General features: G+C 38.0%; 1 protein-coding gene across 1 annotated transcript in view; it reads left to right on the forward strand.

The window, feature by feature from the left end:
* The first annotated feature begins 3631 nt into the window (after window positions 1-3631).
* The window catches only part of rpa1 (replication protein A1), an 81083-nt gene continuing 72162 nt past the window's right edge, over window positions 3632-12552 (forward strand). The window contains exons 1-5 of the mRNA XM_063016404.1: window positions 3632-3802; window positions 6523-6570; window positions 8888-8966; window positions 11216-11324; window positions 11413-11501. Coding sequence (XP_062872474.1) covers window positions 3770-3802; window positions 6523-6570; window positions 8888-8966; window positions 11216-11324; window positions 11413-11501 — 358 coding nt within the window. The 5' untranslated portion in view covers window positions 3632-3769. The remainder of the gene's footprint in view (window positions 3803-6522; window positions 6571-8887; window positions 8967-11215; window positions 11325-11412; window positions 11502-12552) is intronic.

Below are 12552 nucleotides of genomic sequence, written 5' to 3' on the forward strand. Positions count from 1 at the left end.
TCTTTTCATGGGACAACACTATAGACATGAAACTTGGATATAACTTAGAGTAGTCAGTGTACAACTTGTATAGCAGTGTAGATTTACTGTCTTCTGAAAATAACTCAACACACAGCCATTAATGTCTAAATAGCTGGCAACATAAGTGAGTACACCCCACAGTGAACATGTCCAAATTGTGCCCAAATGTGTCGTTGTCCCTCCCTGGTGTCATGTGTCAAGGTCCCAGGTGTAAATGGGGAGCAGGGCTGTTACATTTGGTGTTTTGGGTACAATTCTCTCATACTGACCACTGGATATTCAACATGGCACCTCATGGCAAAGAACTCTCTGAGGATGTGAGAAATAGAATTGTTGCTCTCCACAAAGATGGCCTGGGCTATAAGAAGATTGCTAACACCCTGAAACTGAGCTACAGCATGGTGGCCAAGGTCATACAGCGGTTTTCCAGGACAGGTTCCACTCGGAACAGGTTTCGCCAGGGTCGACCAAAGAAGTCGAGTCCACGTGTTCGGCGTCATATCCAGAGGTTGGCTTTAAAAAATAGACACATGAGTGCTGCCAGCATTGCTGCAGAGGTTGAAGATGTGGGAGGTCAGCCTGTCAGTGCTCAGACCATACGCCGCACACTGCATCAACTCAGTCTGCATGGTCGTCATGCCAGAAGGAAGCTGACGCACAAGAAAGCCCGCAAACAGTTTGCTGAAGACAAGCAGTCCAAGAACATGGATTACTGGAATGCCCTGTGGTCTGACGAGACCAAGATAAACTTGTTTGGCTCAGAGGGTGTCCAGCATGTGTGGCGGTGCCCTGGTGAGAAGTACCAAGACAACTGTATCTTGCCTACAGTCAAGCATGGTGGTGGTAGCATCATGGTCTTGGGCTGCATGAGTGTTGCTGGCACTGGGGAGCTGCAGTTCATTGAGGGAAACATGAATTTCAACATGTACTGTGACATTCTGAAACAGAGCATGATCCCCTCCCTTCGAAAACTGGGCCTCATGGCAGTTTTCCAACACGATAACGACCCCAAACACAACCTCCAAGATGACAACTGCCTTGCTGAGGAAGCTGAAGGTAAAGGTGATGGACTAAACCCAATTGAGCACCTGTGGCGCATCCTCAAGTGGAAGGTGGAGGAGTTCAAGGTGTCTAACATCCACCAGCTCCGTGATGTCATCATGGAGGAGTGGAAGAGGATTCCAGTAGCAACCTGTGCAGCTCTGGTGAACTCCATGCCCAGGAGGGTTAAGGCAGTGCTGGATAATAATGGTGGTCACACAAAATATTGACACTTTGGGCACAATTTGGACATGTTCACTGTGGGGTGTACTCACTTATGTTGCAGCTATTTAGACATTAATGGCTGTGTGTTGAGTTATTTTCAGAAGACAGTAAATCTACACTGCTATACAAGTTGTACACTGACTACTCTAAGTTATATCCAAGTTTCATGTCTATAGTGTTGTCCCATGAAAAGATATAATGAAATATTTGCAGAAATGTGAGGGGTGTACTCACTTTTGTGATACACTGTAACTGGTGATGTGATGTCATGCATCACGTGATGTCGGTATGATGGCGGATGTAGTACGTACAAGGTTGTGTGCATACAGCACACTTGCGTACTGAAAGAGCTTACTTCACAGATGTTACCCAGTTAATGCTAGATTAATTCGATTTATTACCTTAAAGCTTTAGTGAGTAGATTGATCATTTATTCTTTGATTGTGTCTATACCTTTTCCTTTTGGGTGGTTGTGTTTTGTTTTTTGAAAAAAAAAAAATTGGTAAAGACATTCCAATTAAAAGCCAATATATGTTTTGCATATACACCGATCAGCCATAACATTAAAACCACCTCCTTGTTTCTACACTCACTGTCCATGTTATCAGCTCCACTTACCATATAGAAGCACTTTAAAGTTCTACAATTATTGACTGTAGTCCATCTGTTTCTCTACATACCTTTTTAGCCTGCTTTCACCCTGTTCTTCAATGGTCAGAACCCCCACAGGACCACCACAGTGCAGGTATTATTTAGGTGGTGGATCATTCTCAGCACTGCAGTGACACTGACATGGTGGTGGTGTGTTAGTGTGTGTTGTGCTGGTATGAGTGGATCAGACATAGCAGCGCTGATGGAGTTTTTAAATACCGTGTCCACTCACCGTCCACTCTATTAGACACTCCTACCTAGTTGGTCCACCTTGTAGATGTAAAGTCAGAGACGATCGCTCATCTATTGCTGCTGTTTGAGTTGGTCATCTTCTAGACCTTCATCAGTGGTCACAGGACGCTGCCCAAGGGGCGCTGTTGGCTGGATATTTTTGATTGGTGGACTATTCTCATTCCAGCAGTGACAGTGAGGTGTTTAAAAACTCCAGCAACGCTGCGGTGTCTGATCCACTCATACCAGCACAACACACACTAACACACCACCACCATGTCAGTGTCACTGCAGTGCTGAGAATGATCCACCACCCAAATAATACCTGCTTTCTAGTGGCCCTGGGAGAGTCCTGACCATTGAAGAACAGCATAAAAGGGGGCTAACAAAGCATGCAGAGAAACAAACTACAAAGTGCTTCTATATGGTAAGTGGAGCTGATAAAATGGACAGTGAGTGTAGAAACAAGGAGGTGGTTTTAATGTTATGGCTGATTGGTGTATTTGATAAAACCAAAAATGCCATCTTTTATTTCTTTTATAAATTCAGTTTTGAATACATATTTGCAAACAGTCAATTCCTTGAGCCCCTTTTTGAACAAGAAATCATGTCGATTGTTAACTATTAACTTTTGATTTATATAAAGATAACGCATTTCTAAGGAGGATTTTATTTTATTTTCTCTTGTATTTTATATGTGATACTATTGGAACAAGATATCTTAAATGATTTGTAATTCCTCTGGTTTTGTTTTTTGTATTTGACATTTTTATTATTTTATTGTTGAACATATACTGGTTATTGTTGTATTAATATTAAAGCATATTTTTGGTAATATGTTCATATACAGTATATTAAATGTACTGTTATGTGTACTGTAGGCTGCACGGTGGCTCAGTGGGTAGCACTGTCGCCTCACAGCAAGAAGGTCCTGGGTCCGATCCCCAGGTGGGGCAGGTCCGGGTCCTTTCTGTGTGGAGTTTGCATGTTCTCCCCGTGTCTGCGTGGGTTTACTCCGGATGCTCCGGTTTCCTCCCACAGTCCAAAAACATGCAAATGAGGTAAACTGGGGATACTAAATTGTCCATGACTGTGTTCGATATAACCTTGATAAACCTTGTGTGAAGATAAACTACCGTTTCCTGTCATGAATGTAACCAAAAGTGTAAAACATGACGTTAAAATCCTAATAAACAAGGTTTACTGTATACTGTTTCTTTAAATAAGGAACGAGCTTACTGCTTTACCGGTGCGAGCGGTGCGAACTGGCTGGAATCTAGTACGTACTGTTTCTAGTACAGTACCTACCCGCTCTCGCGTACTGCTTTCGCGTACTGTTCAGTATGGAAGTATGCGATTTCAGATGCAGCCTCAGTGTCCTAATCACGTGTGCTTACTAACAACCAGAAGTGACGTAGCAAGTAGGAAGAAGTAGTGAGCTTGGCGCGTTTTGGGTAAAAGTTTGGCGCCACGAGTGTTGTGCGAAACAAAACGCAGGAGCAGAGCGGTTCTCTAAATCCAGCTGAACTCACATCACATCATACCACCTCATACCACCGTGTATTTCTGTTTCTAAACCCAACATTTCCTTTAAGAAGTCATGAGTGTTAAACTGTCGGAGGGCGCAATAGAGGTAAGTGACGGGATATTATTGTGGTAAATGTAATAAATACGCAATTGGTACTGCTGGGCCGCTCTGAGTTATACAACCAAGCTACTGCAGCGTGTAGAGTAAAACATATTACAGCTAGCTATAATAGATAGATATATATGTATGTAATAGTGTATTTTTACATTTATAATGCTACCTACTATGTAATTTACATATAGCGCTGATGTAGTTATATGCTACGGGACTGTTGTTGCATGTTAACAGTTCATGTCAGCTAGAGAGATTGTTCTGCTAAATAAACAGCTCGCTTCTTCTAGAATTTTCCATTTACAGAGTTTACAAGTTATATAAGTACAGTACCAAAAAATGGCTTATAATAAGTAGCTAGTGAGTTAGCTTGCTAACCCAAATCTGTTGGCTCTTATTGTTTATAAAAAATGACACAATCACACAACCTTTATTAAAAAAGCAATTAAAATTAATCATGCAACCCCTATTAAACACGCAATTAATATTAATCACACAACCTTTATTAAAAACGCAATTAAAATTAATCATGCAACCCCTAATAAACACGCAATTAAAATTAATCATACAACCTTTATTAAAAACGCAATTAATATCAATCATACAACCTTTATTAAAAACGCAATTAATATCAATCATACAACCTTTATTAAAAACGCAATTAAAATTAATCATACAACCCCCAATAAACATGCAATTAAAATTAATCACACAACCTTTATTAAAAACGCAATTAAAATTAATCATACAACCCCTAATAAACACGCAATTAAAATTAATCACACAACCCCTATTAAACACGCAATTAAAATTAATCACACAACCTTTATTAAAAACGCAATTGAAATTAATCACACAACCTTTATTAAAAACGCAATTAAAATTAATCATACAACCCCTAATAAACACGCAATTAAAATTAATCACACAACCTTTATTAAAAACGCAATTAAAATTAATCATACAACCCCTAATAAACACGCAATTAAAATTAATCATACAACCCCTAATAAGCACGCAATTACAATTAATCACACAACCTTTATTAAACACGCAATTAAAATTAATCACACAACCCCTATTAAACACGCAATTAAAATTAATCACACAACCTTTATTAAAAACGCAATTAAAATTAATCACACAACCTTTATTAAAAACGCAATTAAAATTAATCACACAACCTTTATTAAAAACGCAATTAAATTTAATCACACAACCTTTATTAAACACGCAATTAAAATTAATCACACAACCCCTATTAAACATGCAATTAAAATTAATCACACAACCTTTATTAAAAACGCAATTAAAATTAATCACACAACCTTTATTAAAAACGCAATTAAAATTAATCATACAACCCCTAATAAACACGCAATTAAAATTAATCACACAACTCCTATTAAATACGCAATTAAAATTAATCACACAACTCCTATTAAACACGCAATTAAAATTAATCACACAACCCCTAATAAACACGCAATTAAAATTGATCATACAACCTTTATTAAAAACGCAATTAAAATTAATCACACAACCTTTATTAAAAACGCAATTAAAATTAATCATACACCCCCTAATAAACACGCAATTAAGATTAATCACACAACCTTTATTAAACACGCAATTAAAATTAATCATACAACCCCTAATAAGCACGCAATTACAATTAATCACACAACCTTTATTAAACACGCAATTAAAATTAATCACACAACCCCTATTAAACACGCAATTAAAATTAATCACACAACCTTTATTAAAAACGCAATTAAAATTAATCACACAACCTTTATTAAAAACGCAATTAAAATTAATCACACAACCTTTATTAAAAACGCAATTAAATTTAATCACACAACCTTTATTAAACACGCAATTAAAATTAATCACACAACCTTTATTAAAAACGCAATTAAAATTAATCACACAACCTTTATTAAAAACGCAATTAAAATTAATCATACAACCCCTAATAAACACGCAATTAAAATTAATCACACAACTCCTATTAAATACGCAATTAAAATTAATCACACAACTCCTATTAAACACGCAATTAAAATTAATCACACAACCCCTAATAAACACGCAATTAAAATTGATCATACAACCTTTATTAAAAACGCAATTAAAATTAATCACACAACCTTTATTAAAAACGCAATTAAAATTAATCATACAACCCCTAATAAACACGCAATTAAGATTAATCACACAACCTTTATTAAACACGCAATTAAAATTAATAACACAACCTTTATTAAAAACGCAATTAAAATTAATCATACAACCCCTAATAAACACGCAATTAAAATTAATCATACAACCTTTATTAAAAACGCAATTATAATTCAGTTATGCAAACCATAGCAAACACGCAATAAAAATTCATCCCGCAACCCTTATCAAACACGCTATTAAAATTCATTCACAAAACCCCTATCAAACACGCTATTAAAATTCATCACACAACCTCTATTAAAAATGCAAGTAAAATTCATCACACAACCCCATCAAACACGCAATTAAAATTTAATTACGCAAACACACAACCAAAATTGTTCCCACAACCCCTACTAATGAAGTAACAATTTCTGACATTTCGTGCTTTATCTTAAATTGATTAACACTTCATTAAATATTTAATTAAATAAATATTACATTAAATTTATTAATTCAAATATTAACATTTATCTCCATTTCAGGCTCTGACCAAAGGTACTGAAGTAACAAACCCAGTTCTTCAGCTGATTGTAAGTATCTGCTGGCCACTGCACTGTTTTTCTGTGTTCATTGATGTAATTGTTGTAAAACAGTTAAATTATAGTTACTATGTCAGCATTACGGTTTGGTTTATTGTCCAGCTCTATATTCTGATCGAATGCCCCAAATACACCAGTGAGAGACAACAACTACAAATACCTAGAACTGTTAAAGAAACCCTTAACCAAGAAAACAAGAGCAATCTTAAACTTCATGGCAGGAACAAAAATTAAAACAAAAATATAAATGGACAGATAAAAACAAGGGAAAAATGACTTGAACACAACACCGGTCATGTTATAAATAATGTACTGTAATGTACTGTATATGTTATACAATAATGTGTGTAAAGTGGCGTAAATAAATACATAAATAAATAAAAATTGCCCAGCTCCAAGTTAAGCACTGTATTTACACTATATTAATAATTGCACATGTAGGTGCCAAAATGCCCATAGAAAATGTAATAATTTAAGTTTTTTTTATGTTTAGGCTATATTCATATGTGGATATGTTTGTATTGAAATCATTTTGTTATTTCTGAATTTGGAAGTCCACATTTGTTTATATGAATCCTTGTTATTTTTGCATGTTCACTTGCTATACTGAGTGCGAGTGTGCAGGTTAGATTTAAGATAATTTAGGATGGAGCCAAATGGTTTTCTGACCGTGTCTGGTAATTTAGATTCATTTGTTAGAATAATTAGACACTGTATGTGATGTTTTACAAGTACATGCATTTTTTTAGTTACTTTATATGTTTATAGTTAAATAAAAGTTCGACGTATAAAGAAAAGTGCAGTCTTTTTTGCTTTTTTATGCATCGAGTTTATGCATCGGAAGACGCGTCAGCCATAGGTCTCCGCATCATCTTAAAACTTAAGATCTAAGGATCTACAGCACAACCAATTTTCTTCCCAATTTAGTGATTTCCATAACCCATTTTGTATTTCCACCTCAACGGCTGACCGAGAAGTGCTTTAACTAACACACAAGGTGTAGCCGACTGCATCTGTTTTACCTGCATAAGACGGGTTCATATGGAGATCTGTATCGTGCACGGAGAGTCATGCACCGATCTTCATTATTCCTCATAAAGATTGTATGGATAGCGGATTGTAGTTTGACAGCCTACTACATTGTCTGTTAAATTCATTTAGGCTCTTTAGAACTTTTTTGCATCTCTCCTGCCACTGGTTAGTAGTGTACTGAGGATTTTGCTTAGCTACTGTACCAGATTTCTGTAATGCACACTATATAATTAAACCCAAATGAGGGTCTTATGTTGATTTATTATTCTTTAATACAGAAAGCCTGATTATAATATATCCCTGACCTTTATGGCAGAAGCTGTGTGTGTGACTCACAACATAGCTCAGGAACAATTGGTAACTTATTATTAAAATACATTGTGACATTGTGACAAGTTTGTTCTCTAGTTCAGGAGCAGTTTAGTGAAGTTTTCTGATGCATGTTTTTATTTAGAGCTGATACATTTCTTTATAAAGCCTTGTTTACGTTTTAAGTCTAAGTATTAATGGCATGGCTTTATAGACCTGCAAACCTGCAGCCTTCAAACAAGTTAATTCATTTAAACATTTAAATAATGTGATGTTAAATAAATTCCACAGAAAAATAGATTTGGTGGAATGAAACTTTAAAATGGCTTGGTCCCTCAGGCGCACATTTACATTTTGCAGCCCATAATCAAGGCGATTCACTTTTGATTTAGTTCTAGTTTTAGCACGGTGGCTCTGTGGGTAGCAGTCGCCTCACAGCAAAAAGGTCCTGGGTTTGATCCCCAGGTGGCGCAGTCAGGGTCCTTTCTGTGAGGAGTTTGCATGTTCTCCTCGTGTCTCCAAAACAGCCCTGACTCGTGACACCTTTCTATCAGAACCAGCATTAACTTCTTCAGCAATTTGAGCTACAGTGGCTGGTCTGTCACACGGGCCAGCCTTCGCCCCACCACTGCAGACTGGGAACACCCCACAGGAGCTGCAGTTTTGGAGATGCTCTGACCCAGTCGTCTAGCCATCAAAATTTGGCCCTTGTCAAACTCACTCAAATCCTTATGCTTGTACATTTTTCCTGCTTCTAACACATCAACTTTGAGAATAAAATGTTTAGTTGCTGCCTAATATATCCCACCCACTAACAGGTGCCGTGATGAAGAGTTAATCAGTGTTATTCATTTCACCTGTCAGTGCTCATAATGTTATGCCTCGTCGGTGTATATTAGTAGGAAGTCATTGTAATTTTGCAGGTATTTCACATTAAATGTTACATTTGTCCTTTTGTTGTCTGTAGAACATCCGGAAGCTTGATTCAGGGAATGGACCGGTCCGCTTTCGTCTCATGATGAGTGATGGACTGCACACAATGTCCTGTAAGCTGTGTAACATCTTTTTACCTTACAATTTGTTATATTTTGTTAATAGAGGAGATAACAATTTGATGGATTTATAATTAGTGTATTCATTGGTTCTGACATTAGGGCTGCAACTTACAATTTATTTGATATTTGAATAATGTGATGCTTATTTCTTTATATATATCTGTCCTGGGACACACCTTTTAACTATTGAATTCATGTTTTTTTAGCCTCAACAGCTACTTATGTGGAGGAAATTATATACTTCCAACTTTGCAGCTCCTAAAACTGCCACTACAAAGCACATTTACATTTTCAGCATTTTTATCCAAAGTGACTTACAGTACTGTGACAGTATATAGTCTAAGCAATTAAGGGTTAACGGTCTTGCCCAGTGAGCCCAACAGTGACAACCTGGCAGTAATGGGGTTTGAACCAGTAACCTTTCGATTACCAGTCCAGTATCTTAACCGCTCGGCTACGGCTGCCTATAAAGAGGTAAAGAAAAGTTCGGTTTAAAGAAAGTCCAGTGGCCTGTACAGAGCTCTGACTCCAGCCCCACTAAACAGCTTTGGAATGAACTGGAACATCGTTTCGGGCTTTCTTGACCAACTTCAGTGCCCAGACATACCAATTCTCTTGAATGAATGAATGGGCAAAAATTCCCATAGACATAGTCTTTTGGTGAAGCCTTTTCAGAAAATTGGCTGTGTATAGCTGAAACAATTGCACAGAAGTCATTCTACTTTAATATAATTAGTTTTTGATATGGGATGTCCAACAAGCTCATGGTCAAGTGTCCAAATACTTTTGGCCATACCGTGTTTGTGTGTGTTTATGTGTGTTTATTTACATACACAGACTTCAGACAGGTCCACTGTGGGGCCTTGATCACCCCTTTTCTCACCTCCACATAGCCAATCATGTCATGTAGAGAGCATCACTGGGTATTCGAACCTAGCGTAATTCACCGCTGGGCCACCAGAGCACCCGCCATGTATGTATAAGGCTTGTCTGTCCTGTTTAACACTTGCTTGTAGGGCTGGGTATCGCCACCAATTTCCTGGATCGATTCGATTCCGATTCACCAGGTCCCGATTCGATCTTCGATTTTCGATCCAATTTCGATTCAACACATTTAGGCATATTTGAGTTACATTAACAGGTTTTGTTTACATATGTACAGATGTTCAGAGAACGAATGTGATAATTGTACAAAGAACACTCATTATTAAAAATATTTGTGTATTTTGTTTACATAAATAATTAATCCAAAACAGAAAACAGTAACATTCAACAGCCAGGTGTATGTTTACATTACATTTACAATGTTGTAGCATGTCAGACAAATGAAATAATAATAAAAAATGAATGTTACTGTTTTCTTCCATTTGTCTGACATGCTACAACATTGTAAATGTAATGTAAACATACACCTGGCTGTTGTACAGCTTATGCCAAGTTTACACTACACGACACTCTGATTAACACCTGGTCACTGTAATGTTCACACTACACGACTGATCGGCGATGGGGAGTTTTACACTACACCATCCATCACCAGGGGGAATCACAGGCGAGCTTCTCTGGTCTCCAAAACTACGTTTTGTCACGAAAACACGCGTGAGAAGTGATGAAAGGTTTAATGATACCACGTCCAAACATGCACATCAACAAGTAGCGAGCAATCAAAGTTTGTGCGCTGATGAAATAAATGAATCTGAGTGGATTTGGCAACACGAGCAGCATGGATCGTTCTGTAGTGAGTTGGAGGTTAATAAATATTTTGTTTTGTAGAGAACGATCTCGCGTGTGCTGATATATTCTGATAGAAACTATATTGCGCTCCACCACCTGTTTCCAACCTCTCCCCTGTGTTTCCCCTCGCTGTTTCTCACATTGATTGAGAGCCGAGTTTTGATCGCAGAGCGAACACCGAGTTCCTCCCGAATCCAGAGCCGAGCGAAAATCAGTGCAAAAAGTTGTGTAGTGGTCATAACTTGAGCTTCTGCCATGCTAAACTGATGTGCAGGTCAGATCTCGTTGCATGAAAAAACAGTGGCTGGTCACGTGAAATTAAAGGGGGTAACAATAGTAATAGATTTCCGTGTGCACCGTAAAAAGGGGCGTATTTAAAAAATCGATCTCGCATTTATATGAATCGATATCGGATCGTTCAAATAAAGATCGATTAAAATCGAAAAATCTATTTTATAAACCCACCCCTACTTGCTTGTCTGATTTTTTTTTCTCTCTTTGTGCAGCCTTCATGCTTGCCACATCACTGAACTCTCTGGCTGAACAAAACCTCGTTGCTCCCAACTGTGTATGTTTGCTGAAGAAAAGCGTCACCAATGTGCTTAAAGATGGACGGTCAGTGGTTGTTATTGGGGTCTTAAGGTTCTCATATAAAGCTGGAATTGTGTTTTCCACTGGGTATTAAGTCATTTGTACCCTTTAGGACTGTGGTCATCATACTGGACATGGAGGTGGTAAAGCCGGCAGATCAGATGCCAGGAAAAATCGGAGACCCAACTGCTTATGTAGAGGGTGAGTACATACTAAACTAGTAGAGATGTCAGTTATACCAGGTTAAACGGTGACTGACAAAGCAGTTATTGTTTGGCTAATTCTGTTGGTCAGGAAAGTCATTTCAATTAACAGCTGATGCTTGATTCTAACTGAGAGCAAAGTCATCTTGAAATACACTTTTACCCCCACCCTCTGTGCATCAGCATGAGTTTGTAACCTAAACAGGCAAACTTTTGTATGCATTTATATTATTAAAAATTGAACGGCGGAACCTTTATGTATTATCACAGGGTGGGACCAGTTTGCGCCAGTATGGATGCGTCTGCATGTTTAAAAAAATATATATATTATGCAATTTTCTCCCAATTTAATGTAGTCAATTTGTCTTCCGCTGCTGGGGATCCCTGATTTTTTGCAGTTGAGGAGGGTATATAGCTGCTCACGCCTCCTCTGACCTGCACACAGCCCTTAACCGAACCCTTTTCCACCCATGCACTCTGCACAGGCGCCTCTATCCGCCAATCAGGGTACTTGCACAGCGTTTGAAGACCCCGTCCACATATTGTTGACGTGCGTTTTTGGACGTGGTATCATTAAACTTCTCGTCACTTCTCACGTGTGTTTTTGTTTAAAAAAAACGGTATTCTAATACATTATAGTCTTTATATTTTGTAATATTACAATATTTGCATCTATTTATATTAAGCAAATTACAATCACATTAATACTGGTTGTCCCTTGTCGAGCTGGAGTTCAAAACAAGACTCATGCCCACGTGTCTCTGCAGACAGATCATACTGCAGTGGGCACAGCTGGTGAAACTTTTCAAAGTTAGTAGAAACAGAGCCCATCCATTTAGACCAGGGGTGCCCAATAAGTCGATCGCCATCTACCGCTGGTAGATCGCGCCTCATTCAAACAGGTCAACGAGGGCGGCACGGTGGCTAAGTGGGTAGCACTGTCGCCTCACAGCAAGAAGGTCCTGGGTTGGATCCCTAGGTGGGGCGGTCCGGGTCCTTTCTGTGTGGAGTTTGCATGTTCTCCCCGTGTCTGCGTGGGTTTCCTCCGG

The sequence above is a fragment of the Trichomycterus rosablanca genome, chromosome 20, assembly GCF_030014385.1.
Source record: "Trichomycterus rosablanca isolate fTriRos1 chromosome 20, fTriRos1.hap1, whole genome shotgun sequence".
NCBI classification, from domain to species: Eukaryota; Metazoa; Chordata; class Actinopteri; order Siluriformes; family Trichomycteridae; genus Trichomycterus; species Trichomycterus rosablanca.